Source organism: Peromyscus maniculatus, chromosome 5 (genome assembly GCF_049852395.1).
Source record: "Peromyscus maniculatus bairdii isolate BWxNUB_F1_BW_parent chromosome 5, HU_Pman_BW_mat_3.1, whole genome shotgun sequence".
NCBI lineage: Eukaryota > Metazoa > Chordata > Mammalia > Rodentia > Cricetidae > Peromyscus > Peromyscus maniculatus.
The window spans coordinates 50,294,899-50,314,868 of record NC_134856.1 but is presented as its reverse complement, the minus strand read 5'-3'; the positions used below and the strand labels follow the sequence as shown (position 1 = coordinate 50,314,868).

General features: G+C 47.1%; 2 protein-coding genes and 1 long non-coding RNA gene across 8 annotated transcripts in view; 1 reads left to right on the top strand and 2 right to left on the bottom strand.

Moving 5' to 3' along the window:
• The window catches only part of Atmin (ATM interactor), a 19,074-nt gene extending 8,358 nt beyond the window's left edge, over positions 1 to 10,716 (bottom strand). Inside the window, exon 1 of the mRNA XM_016004930.3 lies at positions 10,393 to 10,716. Coding sequence (XP_015860416.2) covers positions 10,393 to 10,716 — 324 coding nt within the window. The remainder of the gene's footprint in view (positions 1 to 10,392) is intronic.
• The window catches only part of LOC121829434 (uncharacterized), a 15,555-nt gene continuing 5,246 nt past the window's right edge, over positions 9,662 to 19,970 (top strand). The window contains exons 1-5 of one of the 3 annotated variants that reach the window (XR_013051325.1): positions 9,662 to 10,220; positions 11,421 to 12,601; positions 12,730 to 12,774; positions 13,323 to 13,485; positions 15,073 to 18,294. This is a non-coding gene — a long non-coding RNA (uncharacterized LOC121829434). Of the gene's footprint in view, positions 10,221 to 10,732; positions 10,960 to 11,420; positions 12,602 to 12,729; positions 12,775 to 13,322; positions 13,486 to 15,072; positions 18,295 to 19,970 lie in introns of those variants that run through there. The other 2 variants (XR_013051323.1, XR_013051324.1) reach the window with 2 other exon arrangements.
• Cenpn (centromere protein N) overlaps positions 15,868 to 19,970 on the bottom strand; it is a 24,063-nt gene continuing 19,960 nt past the window's right edge. For all 4 annotated transcript variants that reach the window (XM_016004933.3, XM_006986338.4, XM_042277751.2 and 1 more), the window contains exons 11-12: positions 16,786 to 16,912; positions 15,868 to 16,553 (exon numbers count right to left, since the gene is read on the bottom strand). In XM_016004933.3, the coding sequence (XP_015860419.1) occupies positions 16,471 to 16,553; positions 16,786 to 16,912 (210 nt within the window). In that variant the 3' untranslated portion in view covers positions 15,868 to 16,470. The remainder of the gene's footprint in view (positions 16,554 to 16,785; positions 16,913 to 19,970) is intronic.

Below are 19,970 nucleotides of genomic sequence, written 5' to 3'. Positions count from 1 at the left end.
TAGATCATTCTCCATTTTATTTACTTTTAGAAATTATGTTTATATACTTAGTATGTGCATGCATGTGCCACAGCACACATGTAGAAGTCAGAGGACAACTTGAGTCTATCATTCTATCATATGGGCCCAGGGGGTTACCCTTAGGTCATTAGGCTTGGCAGGCAGCGCCCTGACCTGGTGGGCTGTCTCACTGGCCCTCCATCCTATTTTTATGAGATATAGCCCCTCACTGTGATGGCTGTTCTTGGTTGTCAACTTGACTACATCTGGAATGAACTATGGTCCAGAAATGGAGGACACACCGGTGAGAGATCTTTTGATTGGTCATCAACCCCCCTAGGCTCCAGGGATCCTCCTGCCTACCGTTCCAGTGTTAATGCAGGCATGGCCTCCAAACTAGGGTTCCCAGGCTTGCATCACATGTACTTTATAAACTAAGTCACCTCCCCAGTTCTGGTGTTGTGTGTGCCTGGTACCCGCTGAGGCCAGAAGAGGGCACCAGATCTTATAAGCTGCCATGTGAGTGCTGGGAATTGAACTCAGGTCCTTTGGAAAAGCAGACAGTACTCTTAACCACTGGGCCACCTCCCCAATTCTTGTAAGTTTTTGTGTAGCACAAATTGTTAGGTCTTATCAATAAAAACAAACCCAGGAGCCAGATACTGGGGTGAATGCTGAAAGATCAGAGAAACAGAACAAACCACAGCTAACCTCACCTCGGTAACTTCTCAGTTGATCTCGTTTCCTCAAACTGGAAGCCTCTGAGTTCTCATCCGAATAGATCTCAGCTGAACTGCTGCTGAAAGCCTAAAGGCTTAAAAAGCCCTAGTTCCTGGTTTTCACGACTCATATACCTTTCTGCTTCCTGACATCACTTTGGGATTAAAGGCGTGAGTCTTTCCCAAGCAAGATATGAGAACTCAAGTCCTGGGATTTAAAGGTATATGTCACCATGCCTGGTTGTTTCCAGTGCAGCTTTGAACTCGCAGAGATCCGGATGGATCTGTCTCCAGAATGCCAGGATTAAAGGTGTGTGTGCCACCATTTTCTGGCCTCTCTATCTGGTGGCTGTTCTATTCTCTGACCCCAGATAAGTTGATTAGGGTGCACAATATATTGGGGGGGGCACAATATCACCACATTTCCCCTTTTTTTGTCTAAATAATAAAGGAAGCTTATAATATAAGATAAAGAATATACAATAAGTATATACAATATATACAGCCAAGAATTACATTAACAATGTCTAGTCCATTAACATTTTTGCTACGTGTAATTCATTTTTCCCTAAAACATCATTCTCCCATCTCCAGTTCCTCCTCCCGAACTTCACTTTACAAGTCCTCACTAAGTAGTCCAGGCTGGCCTTGAATTTGTTCATCTACCTCAGTCTCGGAAGTAGCCTGGAATGTTTGTGTCATCATGCCTAGCTTTTGAAATGTTTTATTTTATTTATTTTTTATTCTGGGCCAGTGAGATGGCTCCATGGGTAAAGACACTTGCTACATAAGCCTGATGACCTGAGTCCAATCCCTGGAACCAGATAGGAGTGAACCATTTCCTGAAAGTTGTCCTCTGACAGCCATACATGAGACATCCCCTCAATAACAATAACAACAATAAAATAAAATGTACTTTAAGAGACATGGTTTTTAATACGTTGCTCAGGATTGCTGAGGTTCAAGTAAGCTTCCCTCTGCAGTCTCTAGAGTAGACAGGTCTATACTTACACACACTACCATACCAGGCTATAAGTGATGTCAACCGGAAATTTAAAAGCATATACATGTCCTATGTGTGGAGGCTGGAGAACACCTTGAGTAACACTCTCGGGAATGGTGGCCAGTCCTTTTAGACAGTCTCTCACTGGCCTGGAACTTGCTGGCCCCGGGATTACAAGCACATGCTACCTTACCGCACCAGGCATTTTTACACGGGTTCTATGGGGGATCGATTTCAGGTCCTTTGTGTGGCTGTCCACTCTTGGCCTGAAATTCTTGGTGGATTCAGACATAATTCCTGCTGATCACTCCTAGCTGGCTCTAAAGAAGGGGTGGGAGATGGCCTGCCTGTCTTTGGGTCATCAGAGAAAGAAATGGGTGGCAGGTTCAGGTACTAGCTGCTGCTCAACACCAGAAATCCCACTCCTCTGGCATCCTGCTAAGAGGCACATGGTCCTGGGCTACATCTTCCTCTCTGTCTGTTGTGCCCTCAGGGTGTGAGGCATTACTAGCTACCTGGCCCAAGGCTTCCCCTGTTCTTCCTTTTTTAAAACTTTCTTTTATTTATTCTTTGTGTCTTTCACATCATGCATCTCAGTCCCATTCATTTCCCGTCCCTGCGTTTTTGCCCTCTGCCCTAGCAACCTCCCCTCCAAAATAAAATAAAATTTAATAAAAAAAAAAAAAAAAGGAAAACCTAGTCATGGAAGCTGTAGTGTGACCCAGTGAGTCACGCAGTAAACCCTTTTATCCATTATCTTTACTGAAAGTGGTCACTGCAGTCACTGGTCTATTTCGAGGCCTCTGGTCTCTGCTGCACTATCCATGCTGGGCCCTCACTGGAACCCCCTCTTGTTATCCTGTTGTTGCCCTGTGTCGTGGAAACCCCGCAGCTTAGGGACCGCAGGACCAGCCCCCTACGTGTCCCAGCAGATCATAGATGTTCCCCTGGTTCTGAAGAGGAACATGGGACTTTGATGACGGCCCACTCACTGAGAGGGAACGAAGCCTTGTTTTGTTCAAACTCCATCACTTGCCTCTCTGTTCCTTTTGGATGTAGCCATCCCTCCAGGTTTTCAGTGCTGGCCTACTCCATCAGGACCATGCCATGGCACTGTCTAGAGCAGTGGTTCTCAACCTTCCTGATGCTGTAAGCCTTTAATACAGTTCCTCATGTTGTGGTGACCCCAACCATAAAATTATTTTTGTTGCTACTTCAAACTGTTATTTTGTTACCATTATGAATCATGATGTAAATATCTGATATGCACGGTTAAGACTCACAGGTTGAGAACCACTTAACAAGACTCATGCTCATTTGGATATTTAAGTGGTCTCCCCCAAAAAGTCTCCATTCTCTTCAGTTTCCAGTGAAAGTATTTATCTATCACTGTTTAACTGAAATATGTAATTCCAACTCCTCCTGATCTAAGTTGCTACTACAATCGTCTTTTTCTGTTCTTTCTTCATGCACTGCTCCAATCACCTTTAAAAATTTCAGCTTTTACTTTATTCATTTTGCCCGTATAATCATTTTACAGCAGAATATTTTTATTTATGTGTATGCGTTATGCGTACACGTGTGCAGTGCCTACTGTGGCCAGAAGAGGGCATCAGAGTCCCTGGGGCTGGAGTTGCAGGTGGCTGTGGATGAACTGATGTGGGAGTTAGTAACTGAACTCAGATTCTCTGCAAGAGCAGAAAGCTCTCCTAACCACGGAGCCTTCTCTCTAGCTTCAATCTTTATCTTTTTGTTGTTGTTGTATTGTTATTGTTTTGTGGGGCTAACTGAGCCACTCCCCCAAACCTTTTCTTTTGTGTTTTGCCAAAAGACTTATCATCAATAAACTAAACGGGCGTCTTAGTTCCCTTGTGAATTCAGTTTCTGCTGAACACTGGCACCTGCTAGGTGACTAGAACCGACAATGTCCCTCAGCACCAACCTCATTTCCTTTACCAATTTATTAGCTTTTTAAAAGATGAAATTTCATTTTTAAAATGGTTGATTTATTTTATGTGCATTGGTGTTTTTTTCTGCATGTCTGTCTGTGGGGGGATGTTGGATCCTCTGGAGCCAGAGTTAGAGACAGTTGTGAGCTGCCATGTGGGTGCTGGGAATTGAACCTGGGTCCTTTGGAAGAGCAGCCCAGCGAGTGCTCTTAACCACTGAACCATCTCTCCAGTCCCATCAGTTTTTTTTGAAACATAATTTCTTAATTAATTCTTTGGGAATTTCACATCATGCACCCCAATCCTACTCATTTCCCAGTCCTTCTGCCTTCCACCCCTGTAACCTCCCCTCCCAAAAAGATAAAAATTAAGATAAAAAAACAAACAAAAAACCATCTCGCCGACCCCTCTGGGCAACAACCTGCTCCTCTATCAATCAATCGCAGCCTTCTCTCTCCCCAGTCACAGCTGTCACTGGACTTGCCCCACTCCGCTCCTGTCTCTCCTGCCTCTCCATCACATGCTTGTCATAGTGGCACTGGGTGCTGCGGTGTGTCACACAGTATACACTTTTGTCCCAATGGCTTTCATTGCAATGAGTTGTTGGTCTGGTTCAGGGCTTCTAGCTTCAGCTCCACTGGCCATACTGGGCCTCTTGGATATCCTGCTGTCGCCCAGGGTCATGGAGATCCTGTGGCTATGGTTCTGCAGGACCAGCCCCTTCATGTGCTCCAGCAGCCCAGAGATGGGAGTTGGGGTGGGCCAACTCAGGGCCCTGGATCTGGGCCTGGGTGGTGGTTGAGCTGGTCAGCTTAGGTCTCTGCTGTCCCCACCCCCGCCGGCACAGCAGCAGTCAGAGGATGGGGCCAGCTCTCCCATCTCTCCACCTCACACTCCACCTTTCCTGTCTCTCCACCACATACTCGCTCTTCGTAGTAGCCCCATGGCGGGGGCGGGCGCTTGGATAGCTTCCCACTGCACCCCCAGTTATGTTTTTTAATAGAAAACTTTTGTGTGGGGTGTGGTGGCGCACGCCTTTAATCCCAGCACTCAGGGGGCTGAAGCAGGCAGATCTCTGTGAGTTCGAGGCCAGCCTGGTCTACAGAGTTGAGTTCCAGGACAGCCAGGGCTACACAGGGAAACCCTGTCTCAACAGAGAGAGAGAGAGAGAGAGAGAGAGAGAGAGAGAGAGAGAGAGAGAGAGAGAGAGAGAGAGAGAGAGAGAGAGAGAGAACACGTTTGAATTGACTCATACTTTTCCCATCTAGTATTATTAGAGAAAAAGGATATGCGTGTGTTCAACTGAAAGATGCCTCCCAACTCCTTAGCTCACATGTCCACGATGGAGTTCCTTCCAGCCAATTCATACTCAGAGCTGTCTCCATCATCAGATTCTAAGCTCTTAAATTGCCCAAAAGATGGCATCCTGCATATTTTGCCAGATATATATTTTGTATGAAAAATTTATTCTGAAATACTGTGTGTGTATGCACGAGTTTTTGCATACCACAAACATGGCCTGTGGAGGGCAGAAGAGGGCATCAGATTATCTAAAATCTGTGTTACATGTGATTGTGAGCATCTATGGAGGTGCTGGGAACCAAACCTGGTCTGCTTTAAAAGCAGCATTTGGGGTTGGGGATTTAGCTCAGTGGTAGAGCGCTTGCCTAGCAAGTGCAAGGCCCTGGGTTCAGTCCTCAGCTGGGGGGGAGGGGAGGAGCAGCACTCACTCTTAACCATTCAGCTATCTCTTTAATTAATATTTTAAAATTAATTTAAAAACATTTTTAGTCTCCAGATTAATTTTTTTTTTTTTGAGACAGGGTTTCTCTGTGTAGCTCTGGTTGTCCTGGAACTTACTCTGTAGACCAGGCTGGCCTCGAACTCACAGATCCCAAGTGCTGGAATTAAAAGTGTGCGTCACCACCGCCCAGCTCAGATGAATATTTTTAAAACTTACCTTCAGTCATACCATTGCCTTGTTCAGATCATTTTCAACAGCTTCCAGTGTACCCCGTGTCCAGACCTCAGCAGCCTGGACACTCAAAGTCCTCACCCTTCCTACCACTGTTGTCACACTTAATGGAACTCAGACTGAAATAGCCTTGACAAAGTGCTCGGGAGTAGAACTGACTCTGAGACTCAAATGTCTGCACAGCCTTCCCTTGCTGAGTTAAAAACCCCCAAATGCTCCCAAATCTGAAGGTTTAGAGCTTTGTGTTGGTACTCCAAGAGTTCTGGATTTGGAGGCATTTAAGATGCTCAGCCTGTAATTTTAATTTCCCAACCTCTTCATTTGTGTTACCTGGTGGCTCCAGGATTATTCAGAACCAGTACGTGTTCAATATGAGCTTGTATATTGTTCACCTGGCCTGCCTGAGCCAGAACTGCACTTTGTGTGGAGATGAGACCTCAACACTTGTGCAAGTGGATGCTAAACCCCCTGCCCACAGCAACCACCCACCATCACACATATTCCCACCTTCGGGGGCCAACTCCTTCATCACAGCTCATTACAGAGACCCACAGGGCTTGGGGATTTCTACTTGCACTGTGAGACAGTGAGTTCAAAGTCGGCTAGGGAGAGGAGACAGGATGGCACACCACACCAGGAATCACAGCGGGAAAGCAGTTACCTGCAGTCTACGGTCACAAACACTCGCCAGTTTGGCGCCTACGTCTTGTGTGTACAGTCCACACTCTACCGCTACATGTCTACTCTCCTGCCGTTGCTGCTGACTCCATGCTCTGTTTTCTTCTTGGAGGGTGCTCTACTCCAACCAAACACTCCTTTCTCAGATAGAAACATGGGAATACTTTATTCAGGTGGCATTAATATTAAACAAGTAAATAATTAAATTTAATAAATAGTTACATTTAAATAATAACAATAATTATATATTCTAAAGATTTACAAAAGAAAAAGACAATTCCAAACAGGATGGTGGGGGCCAAGAAGTGAAGCCCCAGGTTCCATCTTCAGCACCACAGAACAAAACCCCCCAAAAAACAAGGTTGGGAAAAAACACACACAAATGAAAGGAGGAGGGGCTGGAGAGATGGCTCCATGGTTAAGAGCACCTGCTGCTCCTGCAGAGCTCGGTTCCCAGCACCCAAGTGGCAGCTCATAACCACCTGTGACAGGCTCCTGGGTCCCCCTCCAGCTCCAGGGGACCCAGTGCCGGGTTCTGGCCTCTATAAGCACCCACACTTTTGACACACACACACACACACACACACACACGCACGCACGCACGCACACAAATAAAAATACTTTAAAGAACAGAAAAAGGAGGGTAAGGAAGGCCGTGGCTGAAGAGGAGAGGCAAGGAAAGAGATGATAAAGATGGCAGCAGAAACTGCCTAGCACCTCACCACCCTTACAGAAAGCACCCAAGGAGCCCAGTCCACCTTTTTCCCTATTCTAAACTGAAAGTCAGGAGATCTTCACATACTATGGTTTACAGAGCAACCTGCCACGGCCTTTCTTTCCTCTCTGAAATCATTTCCCAGGAAATTGCTGAAAACATACCCTTGGGTGGAGCAGAATGCAGAAGCCGCTAAGCCAGGCTTTAAAACATGAATGCTGCTTGGGAACAGGCTCTCTAAGTGCCCACCTGCCCCTTCCCTGCTTCACATGCTTCTCCAACAGTCAGGCAGAGCCTGCTTCCTCCCACTCTTCCTCTGGATCATTTTAGCTCTCACTCTAAAGCATCACTGCTCCCTTTCTCTGCCGAGCCCACTCCAGGCACAGCTGGCTGGTGACACGTCCAGATTTTCTTTCAGGGCGTGGAATACAGACATTTATTTTGAGAACCCACGTAAAACCAAAGGTGGCTTCCAGCTCCTCCGTCTCACTCAGCTTCCTTCAGAAGCTTAGGTATTCGGCTGGGGGTGGACTAGAATAAAATAACCATACAACTAATGGAGAGGGAATAAAGATTATCATGACTGGAAAAACAGAATAACAAGAAAAGAAATCAGAACCACACAAGTAGCTGTAGCCAAGACAATGAAAATTTCTACTGAGTTGAAGACAGTCAACCCATATGGGGGCTGGAGAAATGGCAAAAAGTGGCTGAGACTGTGTACTGTTCTTACAGGGACCCAAATTCAGTTCCCAGCACTCCCGTCAGCCAAGGTGGCTCACAACCACCTGTAACTCTAGCTCCATGGGAGTCAACGCCCTCTCTGGACTCCAAGGGCACCTATACTTGTGTGGATATATCAACAGACACATAATTAAAAAAAAAAAAAAAGTCAGCCAATCAGGCAGTCTCAGAGTAGCTTTTGAGCAAGAAGAGGGTGCACATACCTGACTGATCAATCTCCCCAAAACACATTTGTCCCCATGCCACACTCTTCTCTTCTCTAATAATAACTTGAGAATAACATACATCAGGAAGTGAACTGACCCGGCAGTGGTGGTGGCGCCTTTGATCCCAGCACTCGGGAGGCAAAGGCAGGAGGATCTCTGTGGGTTCAAGGCCAGCCTGGGCTACAGAGCAAAATCCAGGACAGGCTCCAAAAGCTACACAGAGAAACCCTGTCCTGAACAAAAAAAAAAAAGAATTGAACTGAAGAGCCTCTGGGTAGTAGCCAGCCTGAGGGTACACATAGTTGCTACTGAGGCCTTACCACATAGGTATGGCTACATCACACAGGCCTCTTCATTAGAAAAAAAAAATGGACTCCCTTTCCATCAGACCGCAGATGCCCAGGGGCTGTGGGTCCTGAGGTTACTTGGGCAGAGGTTACAGGGAAGGAAGCTGCCTGACAGAGAAACAGCAGCCACAGTTCGGAGGCAGTTCAGATCCTGCTGAACAGTCCATCTTGCTGTTGCTCAATATCTGACTCTGGAAGGGACTGGCCTGTTTACTGCTATCTCCAGATGAGAGAATCTGAAAAATGAATGACGATTCCGGAAAACATGACTTCACACAGGCTCTAGGCAAAAGAGGACACCACGTCTCTGACATGCTCAGATCCGAGGAAGGATCGGACTGCTGACATTCACATTTGCTAGAGCAGGGCATGGTGCTGCATGCTGTAGTCCCAGCACTTGGCCAGTAGAAGCAGGGCCATTCCCAGCAAGGGTAAGGTTACCCTGGTCTACACAGTAAGACCCTGCCTCAGAACCGAACCAAATGAAACCAAACCTGTATTGGCTCAGACATGTTCCTCCGGCCACATGTTACGTGTATTCCTGAGCTTTGGGCACTTAAAAAACATAATCAAAAAGAATCTACTGTACATCATTAAACTAGTTCACCACAGTCAGGGCATCTTAGTGCTTCCAAGGCATAACAAAGATTTGAGGGGTACAGAGCTCCTAACAGAGAAAAGAACAAGCAACTTGCTAAGAAATGTTGGCTAGAGTCACAGCAGCCAAGACTGAGGAAGCCTTTAGTCAGATTGGTAGCTTCTGATGAGAAACATACCACCTGGGGCTGGGGATGCAGCTCAGGAGAGTGCTCCCCTAGCATTCAGAAGTCCTGGGTTTGATCCCCACATTGAATAAAACTGGGAATGATGGTCCACGCCTGCAATCTCAGCATTCGAGGTGGAGGCAGGAGGATTAAAAGTTCAAGGTTATCTTCAGCTACATAGTAAGTCTGAGGATAGCCAGACATGAACAAACCTATCAGCAAGGGGACAATATTAAAGGCCGGTTATGGTTGTTGAATTCAAGTTACAAGGAACTGGGGGAGTAGATTGTAGAATTCTTGCACACTCACTTTAAGCCTAAACTGTGGTAGGAAAAAAGGGAGGGTTTCATGAACATTTAGGATGAAAGAGAAGACTGCAGATCGAAGCCCATGGGGAGCTGTACTTTTGTGCTGGAAGGAGGCCCAAACGTTTGCACAGAACTTCCTCAGCATGCCCCCGCTGACATTTCCTGACTGACCTTTCTGTGAGATCACTGTCGCCTCTGGTGTGCAGCTGCTAAGGCGGGTCATCCCTCAAGTACATACTTATCTGCCCTACTACTGACTGAAACTCAGAGTTGCTGCTGGTCAGTTCTCAAGGGAAGTGCCGAAGGTGGATCTTCCTGAAGGTCAGACAGAGCCTGCAACCCTCTGATCCGACCCTCAAATCCGACCCGGGGAACATGCACCAATCTGCAACTGCTGGCTGGCATAGAGATCTATCTGACGGTGGAAGGAAGCTTCCTTTTGCAAAAGCTGTTGTGACTTTACAGGTCTGGGGTGGGGTCTCAGCATCTGATTTTTACCAAGCTTCCAGAATATACTATAGGTTTGAAAGTCACTGTCTCCTTTTACGTAACACGGGGCGGTCTTGCTCAGAGGACTGTCGTGTTATCTATCGGTGGATCTCCTCCTAACAATCCACAGGGAAGCCTCCCCTCCCGTCTCATTCCTGTGCAGAGTTGATCTTAGCAACCCTGTGAAACTTGTAGCTCAAGTGCCGAGAGCTCAACCCGCAGCCGCTTTTGAATGACCGGGTAGGACCCACCGGCGGCTTCGTGGGAGGAGTGGAAAGCGCGTGCCTTGGTGGCATCACCTGTCGCTCATCCAAGGAAGCCAGGTAACCGGCAGCTCGCCGAGGTGTCGTGGGCACGCCACCGGGAAGCGGCTGGCCCGGTGGCGTGTGCGCGCCCCGCGCTCTCGCGCTCCCTCCGTGCACGGTCGAGCGCAGGTGGCCGGGCACCGCGCACACCCCGCACGCACGCCCCGCGCCCCCGCCGCGGCCCGCTCACCTGCAGTCGGTGACTCTTGACTAGGTGCATGTTGAGCGCAGGACTGTTAGGCAGGATTTTGCCGCAGCCACGCACAGTGCACAGAATATTGGTGCGTACAGCCCGGGACAGCTCGCTCACAGACGGCTGGATCAGCTCCCGCGCCGGTGGCACCGGGGCCGCGGCCCGAGCCCTGGCCGGTCGCGGTCGGCTTCCTTGAAGCCGCGACTCCGACGGCCTCCACGGGCCTGAGGCGGCGGCGGCTCCCCGCGTGCTCGCCGGCATGGCCGGGACACCCGGGGCCGGAGCCGCGGACCCAGCCGCCGCCGCCTCCGTGGCCGCCATGGTTCCCGCACGGCCGCCAGGCCCCTCTCTCAGTGCCCGCCCCCGCCGCAGCCACTTCCGGCAGGGGGCGGGGCCGCCGGGCTCATTAGCATCCGGCCGGGCGGCCGCTGCAGCGCCCCCAGCCGGCCGCGGCGAGCGCGTATCGGAGGCGCATCTATCAGCGGAGCCAACTGCTGGGAGAACAGGTGAACTGGATCGGTTCCATGGACCCAGCCATTCTTCTTCCTAGGGACCTGAGCTCAGGTATTAGCTGCACAGAAGAAAGAGGGATGCTTTTAGTTTTATTTTTGGGGTGGTCGCTTTATTATTATTAGGAGTTAGTTTTATATTGTAGACTATTTGCCTAGCATGCTAAAGGCCTTGAGTTTGATCCGTAGCGCCTTAAAAAAAGACACACACACACACATACACACACACACAGAGCACAAATTTATTTTATTTTTGAGACAGATTCTCATGTAACCCAGGCTGGCCTCAAACTTCCCCATATAGTCAAGGAGCCCTTGAATTCCTGATTCATTCTCATTCTCTCTCTCTCTCTCTCTCTCTCTCTCTCTCTCTCTCTCTCTCTCTCTCTCTCTCTGTTTTGTTTTGTTTTTTCGAGACAGGGTTTCTTTGTGTAGCTTTGCAACTTTTCTAGAACTCACTTGGTAGACCAGGCTGGCCTCGAACTCACAGAGATCTGCCTGCCTCTACCTCTCTAGTGCCGGTTTGTGGCGTTGAAGATCGAACTGAGGGCCTTGTACAAGACTGGCAGGTACTCTGCCAGCTGAGCTACGTTCCCAGCTCCCAAAGACTAGTTATCTGCTCTCTCTGATGAGGGCAGACGTCTGAAGTGGATCTACTCAGCTGAAATCAAGGTGCTGGCTCTTACTCGAGGCTCCAGGGACCTTGCTTTTTCCAGCTTCTTGAGGTCTCTTGCATTTCTTTGCCAAGGGCCCCCTTCACCAACATCAGTAATGGCGAGTTGAATCTGTCACATTCCATAACCAACATTTTCAGTCATCCCATTACACCAGGCCTGTCCGGGTACCAAAGAGACTTTCGCTCAACTGCAGGATCCCTTTGCCTTGGGAACATACTCGGATTCCAGGGATTATGATTCAGATGTCTTTGAGAATTGTTCAGCAATTGTTAGGGTATGAAGACTGACTGCTGGGAGGGTATTCATGTCAGTAAAATAAGGTTAGTAATGCTACTGGAAATGGTGGCTCCCCTGTCACCACAGAACTCAGGAAGCAGGGGCAGGATTGTCACAGGCTCAGGGCAGCTAGGTTACGAGGGAAAATTGTCCTAAACATTGCTCGCTCCCACAGAGGTCAGAATGCACCTGCTTATAGGAGCTTGGAAATGAGCTAATGCATATGAGATAACTACCACAGTGCTGGCCACATATGAAGTGTTCAATAAACTGCTGTTATTGGGGGGGGGGGTGGTTTGATGAGAATGGCTGCCATAGGCTCATGTTTGGAAGCTTGCTTCTCAGTTGGTGGGAGTGTTTACGAAGGACTAGGTGGTATGGCCTTATTGGAGGAGGTGTATCACCGAGGGTGGGCTCTGAGGTTTCAAAAGCGCACGTCATTCCCAGGTTCCTCTCACTGCCTCATGTGTGTGGGGAAGATAGAAGCTCTCATCTACTCCTCCACTGTCACGCACGCCTGCCTGTCGCCATCCTCCCTCTAATGATGGGTGTGGGTTCTAATCCTCTGTAACTGTGGGCCCCCAGTTATATGTGGGTTTTTGTTGTTGTTGTTTGTTCTTTTTTCGAGACAGGATTTCTCTGTGGAACGGCCCTGGCTGTACTGTAACTCGCTTTGTAGGCCAGGATGGCCTTAAATTCAGAGATCTGCCTCCTCCTACCTCCTGTAGAGAGCTAGGATTAAAGGTGTGTGCCACCACGCCCTTTTATAAATTGCTTTGGTCACAGTGTTTTGTTGAAATAGGAAAGTAACTAAGGCAGGGATTCTGAGTCAGTCCTGACTGTGAAGGTGTTTGGCTTTGCGTTTCCTGCAGGAGCCGTCCCCAGGCATTCGCAGATGGCCATCAAGTGTCTAATAGGTAAGTTTGAGAAGCCCCAAATCCAGAATTTTCTTAAGCAGGAGCCTCACTCTGGGAGGTCCACAGGATGCAGTCCATGATACTACTTGAGCAGGATAATATGATGGGTCTTATCCAGATTCCAATCTTCATCCCTGCCATTATACCAAGGAGAGCTTTGAAGTGGTAGAATACCCCAGGATGCTCCAGGACTTCCGAGATGCCCCAGGATGCTCAAGGACTCCTGCAGTTCCAATCTGACCATTCAGGCACTTTGAGGGCCAAATGGCTTAGTATGCAACCAGTCGTGACAAGGGTCAAAGGGAGTTAGTGGGGCTAGAGGGGTGGCTCAGTGGTAGAGCCCTTACTGTTCTTAGGAAGAGCAAGTTTGATTCCCAGCACCAACATGGTGGCTTACAAACCATCCATACCTCCAGTTCCAGGGGATCTAATGTTCTCTTCTTATCTCTGAAGGCACCAGGCATGACTGTGAAATACATAAACAGATGCAAGCAAAATACATATACACAAAATAAAATCCTAAACTCTTTTTTTTTTTTCTTCTTCAGAGTTGCTGTGTACCCTAGCAGTCCTGGAACTCACTTTGTAGACCAGGCTGGTCTGAACTCAGAGATCCACCTGTCTCTGCCTCCCAAATGCTGGGATTAAAGGCATGTGCCACCACTGACCAGCCAAATCTTAAAATCTTATTAAAGAAAAAAAACCCCAAAGGTATGTATAGGGGGAGTTAGCATCTTTAAACCTTAGTTAGGGTTTCTATTGCTGTGATGAAACACCATGACTACAAAAGCAAGTTGGGGAGGAAAGGGTTTAACTGGCTTACACTTTCAGATCACTGTTCATCATCAAAGGAAGTCAGGACAGAAACTAAAAACAGGGCAGGCACCTGGAGGCAGGAGTTGATGCAGAGGCTATGGAGGGGTGCTGTTTACTGGCTTGCTCCTCATGGCTTGCTCAGCCTGCTTCCTTTTCTTTCTTTCTTTCTTTCTTTCTTTCTTTTTTTTTTTTTTATGCCAAATGCTGTTTATTGAAGGAGGGAAGAGGTCTTAAATACAGGCTTACAGCACAATGGGAGAACCCTGGAGGGCAGAAGTTCGCTAATGATGTTTTACAATCTTGCATCTAAGCTGTTGACACCCATTATATAGGATACACAAACAAGGAACTTCCTTTAAGCATTCAGGAGGGCGCAACCCAGCAGGGAATTAGCATAGGGAGGATATCAAGGTCAAGGTCAGCAAGCAAGGCAACAGTTACCCAAAATGGGGGCCAGGGACCTACAGGTCCCCCTTTTACTAATAAATGAGCTTCTGATTTAGGTTGTGTGGGACGTCAGCAGGTCACCTTACCCGTCATGGAGATGACTGCCCAGGCCACACAGGTGCTTTGTCTTAGGTTGGTGAGTGCCCCCCAGGCATTACCTGTCTCTGAATACTCATTATCATACTGGCTCAATCGTGTGTGAGCTGCAGAGTTAACTGCTGCCAAAGATCTCCAAGTGGCACTGGGCTTGCAATCTGTGTGTTCGACACAGAAAAGACCAACAGAGGTCCTATCTCACCCATAGCCAGTAGGCTAAAGGCAACTGAGCCATTCCCTTCCTTAATGAGCCTTATTGCAAATTGGAGTCCTTGTAAGATGGTATCCCAAAAGCAAATGGAACTTGAGTTTATAAATTTATAATTTTCAGAGCCAATCGAAATGTATATAACTATTGAATTAAATTTATCATGCCCAATAGAATGAAAGATTAATTAACTGTGGTAGCTACTTTTGCTGCCAGGGTCTCCACTGTGCTAGCTATAGTAAGCAATTATGAAATGGTAATCCCAGAAACAGTAGCAGCAGTGGCCGCCACTGCTATAACAGCAACAACTCACCCTGCTTTCTTACAGAACCCAGGACCTCCAGCCCAGGGGTGTCCCCACTCACAGTGGGCTGGGCCCTCCCCCGTCAATCACTAATTAAGAAAATACCTTACAACCAGATCTTATGGAGATATTTTTCTCAACTGAGGTTCCCTCTTCAGATAACTCTAGCTCATCACACTGACACAGAACAGCCAGCACTATGGAGGGGCCCCCAAACAGCTTGACCATGCAGTAGCCATGACAGGCTTAGGGGCCCAGACACAGCTTCTGTGACAGGCTTACTGGCAGGCAACGCCTAGATCCAGGAAAATCCTTAAGCTGACACCACCCAGGGATGGGGAAGTGTCTGACATCCCAAACATTCCAACCATTAGATAAGGTGGCCACATGTCCTTGAGTCTAGCACATACCTATTTTTGTTTTACAGATAACCCTGGACAACTGTCAGCCTATCAGGGTCCTGAACTCCGGAAATCCCCCACACCCCAACCTCTGCTATGATAAAAACCCCACCCCACCTGAGCTCAGGGCTCTTTGCTCTCACTGCTGTGTCAGACAGAGGGACCAAGCTCCAGAGCTTGAAATAAAGGCTCTTTGCTTTTACATTTGGGATTCGGTCTCCATGGTAGTCTTTTTGGGGGTCCCTGTGATCTGGGCATAACCAGCACAAATCCCAATATACTCTTACCACTGAGGGACAAGGGAAGTACCTGACACATCTGACCACATTACATGTAAAAACAGTTTTTCATACTGGATGATGTAGAGGGGCCCCCAAACTGCTTGACCACACAGCTGCCATGACAGGCTTAGAGGTCCAGGCACAGCTTCTGGCAACACCCAGACCCAGGAAAAGCCATAAGTTGACTCCAACCAGGGATGGCCTACATCTAAGGGGAAGCACCTGACATCCCAAACATTCCAACCATTAGAAGGTGGCCAGATGTCCCCAAGTCTAGCACACACCTATTTTTGTTTTACAGATACCCCTCCACAAATGTCAGCCAATCAGGGAACCTTGGAAATGCCCTTACCCAACCACTGCTATGCTAAAAACTGTAGGATTCTGTCTCCGTGGTGGTCTTTTGGGGGTTTCCACGATCTGGGTATAACAGATGACCCAGTCTGTACATATCATAGCATAAAGCACTACTTAAGTCTTTTCATGCTGTGTTTATGCATTCTACTTAGCCTGTTTGATTCTCATCCAAAGCAACTGATAGACCAGTTTTCTAGTATCTTTATTCACAAGTCAGTGTAACAGTGATGCTCAGTTTGAATGTTCCACGTATATATAATAGAACAGAATAAATTTATAGAAACAAGCCATCAGATATGCAGCCTGTGTAGTAGCTTAACGCAGTCAGCTCTCCCCTCTGATTCTCCTACAAGTTTTGGGTTGAGACGTTTCCAAAATCCCACAGAAATCAGGGACTAAGGACGAGAAGGAGTGGGATAGAGGACAGTAGGGGTGATGCCAGCAGGATCAGCCACTGTGTCATGCTTGACTTCTGAGTGGCCCAGTGTGTGTGTGTGTGTAAATATATGTGTGTGGTGTATGTGTGCGTGTGTTGTGTGTATGTGTGCTGTGTGTGTGGTGTATGTGTGTGAGTGTGTGCTATCACTTCTCAAATGCCCACAGCTTCTGTACTTAGTAGAGAGGAAGTAAAAGCACATAGGAAGGACATAGTTAATCCCAACAGTGACATTAAAAACATTGAATTTCCAATGCCAAGGGTTGATTTCTAAAACACAAGATTATATACAGAAACTAGCCAGCCATAACTGGAATTGCATGTACAATACAAGCAAAGCCACATGTATCTCATTTATCTCTAATTCTAAAATAATTCATTTTCTTGCTTGGTATGCAGGTGAGTAGTGGAGAAAGCGGTGCGTCAGCTATACCTGAAAAAAGAAAAAGAAAAAAACATCAGCATAATCACGGGCACAATTAACTTAAAAATGGCCAAGATCAGAAGCAAATTATGGGCATCGTCTAACCCCTACTAAGCGCAGAAGCAAAATAGGGCTTGATAGGCAGCAACTGGAGAGGCAGGAACACTCAGAGGTAACCAGCTAGTCAGCTACTGAGAATCAAAAGCAGTGGTCTGGCTGGTAAGACATGCTGACCACTCACCGGCTGGTGCTAAGGACTTCAATGCTTCCAAAAGGTTTGGGCTTGAGAACTTTACAAGGCACCTCAGAGGTTCTTTCCTGTCAGCCAAGATGCCTCCATTAATGTCACTCTTGAATCTGGTCTCCAGCTGTCAAAAAAATATTTATAAGTGATGGTTAAATCCTGGGATCAGCCAGGATGGTGAGAGATGATAAACAATTTACATATTCCATTAATTCCTGCCTTCAAGAAACACATGGATTAATACAGGCAGAGCCCATTTGACTTGCTCACTGCAAAGAGGAAGTATCTGGTATAGGAAAGATATCCAACACAAAATGCCAGCATGGTACTGACCCACAGGTGAGGCTGAGTGTCAGCACTGCCCTCAGCATAGCACCTGACCTGCAGGAGAAGCCAAGAGTCTGTGCTTTACATGCCCATTATATTTTGCATTCAATATAAAAACAATAAATCTCAGGGCTGGAGAGATGGCTCAGTGGTTAAGAGCACTTGCTGCTCTTGAAGAGGACCTGGGTTAGGTTCCTAACACCCACATGGTGGCTTTACAACCATCTGTCCATAACTCCAGTTCCAAGGGATTCTACACAGCCTTCTGGCCTCTGTAAGCATTGGACACACATCTGGTGCACTACCCATATTTAGGCAAATCACTTATACACACAGAAAAAAAATCTTAGATTTTTATTATGGAAGATTCAGAATGTATCTAAAAGCTGGATGTAATAGCACATGCTTATAATCCTAGCTTCAGAAAGCTGAAACAAGGATTCCAAGTTTGAGGCCAGACACCATCTCAACAGCCAACTGCCCCCAACAGCCCCTCCCAACCCAACCATATCACACAGAAGCAGCACACTGTGACTCCCATGTGCCTATCATCCATCTGAACCAGTTACTAACAGCTCTGGATTCATCTGTTAATGTTCCCCCACCCCACTCCACTTAGATTTGGAGTAAATCTAAAACATCGTAGTATTTGACCTGTAAATATTTCAGTATGTATCTAAAAGAGGCCCAAAGGGAATCTCTATGCCATTGTCATACATCATTTTATTTACTTTTTTTTGTGAGACAGGGTCTTTCTATGTAGACCAGGTCTTCAACTTGCTCTTCAACCTCCGTCTCCCAAGTGGACAGATTACAGTGAATGTTTTGGAACGCTTATTTTTAATTTTTCAGGTGCTGGGCCTAAGGTATGTAAAAACACTTGTGACGTTTTGAATAAGAATGGCCTCCATAGGTTCATATATTTGAACGCTTAGTCACTAGGGAGTGGTAACTATTTGAAAGGATTAGAAGGATTAAGAGGTATGGCCTTGTGAAGGAAGCATGTCACTGGGGATTGGCTTTAGGGTTTCAAAACTCCATTTCAAGCCCAGTCTTTCTCTTTGCTAACAGATCAGGTTGTAGTTCTCAGCTACTGCTTCAGCACCTCCCTGCATGTCGCTATGAAGATAATGGAGTAAACTTCTGAACTAAGCAAGCCTCCAGTGACATGTTTCCTCTGTAAGTTTCTGTGGTCATGGTGTCTCTTCACAGCAACAGAATAGTGACAAGGGCGTCACTGCACTTCTGAGCTATAGGCCCAGCCTAGAACAATAATAATTCTTCAACATCAACACACACCTAAGTACACAGGATGTGACCCTAGGTTTCCTTTTTCTTTTTGGAAACATGCCTCACTGTGGCCTGACTGGTCTGGAACCCTGGGTAGACCAGCTGCTCTGAACTTGGAGTGATCCTTCTAACTGTGCCTCTTATATGTTCATGTTTAAAAACAGAAACAAAAATGTGAGTGATTCTTAAAACTTTGAGGCACTATGCTGAAATATCTATGAGATATTAAATGTCTGCAATGAATTCAAATTATACATGGAATAAAGAGAAAGAAAGAGGACATGGCAAAATGTAGCCACTGGCTGGTTAAAGTGGACAAATGGCATTCAGTGTCATCTGGCCATTGCCTGAGGTTGGAGAAAATCAGGTGTGAGTGAGTTAGTGCACATCTAGCCTATCAGAACACAACCACTCTAAGATGTTTGAACAAGCAAACTATCTCCTGAACCAGTGGCTTTCCAGTGTTAGTGTACAGCCCAGGGCAGCCAGACAGCAAGCAGAAACAGATGGCTGGACACTGTGCCCACGCCCACTCCAGGAGGAATAGGGTGGAGCTAAGATCTATGCTCCTTCCTCATTCCCACAAGACTGGTTTTACCAGTTCAGAGACCACACCCTGAGAGCTACTGTCCTGAATTAGAAGCTCTTTAAAGCTCAGTTAATACAACACAGCCAAGTGTGGTAGCCATACCTGTGACAAGGAGGAAGCAGGAGGGTCAGAAGTTCAGAGTCAGCCTTGGCTACATAGTGAATTTGAGGCTGTCCTAGGCTACAAGACCTTGTCTGAAAAACAAACAGGCAGGCTGGAAAGATGTCTCAGTGGGTGAAGTGCTTGTTGCTTGAGCACTAGGACTTTGGGTCCCTAGCACCCAGGTAAAAGCTAGGTGTGGTGGCAACCCCAGCACTTGGGAGGAAGGCAGAGACAGGAAGAAGTTGGGGCTCCCTGCAGCCAGTCCAGTCGAAAAGGAGCGCTAGGTTCAGTGACAGACCCTGTCTCAAAGAATAAGGCCAAAAGATATCCGACACTGACCTTTGGCTCCCCTAACTTCGAGCGTAAGTGAGCAAAGCTGTGTGTGCATACACATCAACAAACATAAAACTGTCAAAAACATCTTCCTTTAAAAACAAATCAAACCGCCGGGCGGTGGTGGCGCACGCCTTTAATCCCAGCACTAGGGAGGCAGGGGCAGGCGGATCTCTGTGAGTTCGAGGCCAGCCTGGGCTACCAAGTGAGTTCCAGGAAAGGCGCAAAGCTACACAGAGAAACCCTGTCTCGAAAAACCCAAAAAAAAAAAAAAAAAAAAAAAAAAAAAAAAATCAAACCAAATAGACTTTGGGCCTAAGTGAGCAGATCAACGGATAGCCGATCTTTTGTGTGCCCTGTAGCTCTAAGATTCATCGGAAACAATTTTATTGGGGCTCAGGGAAGGAAGGTATTAAGAGGAGGAGCATGGGCTTATGTTAGGATGACTATGACATACACTAGAGTTCTTCTAACGGTGGCCATGCACTTGTATTCCTACTCGGGTATGTGGTGGGCAGTAGGACCCCTTTAGAACAAGTTT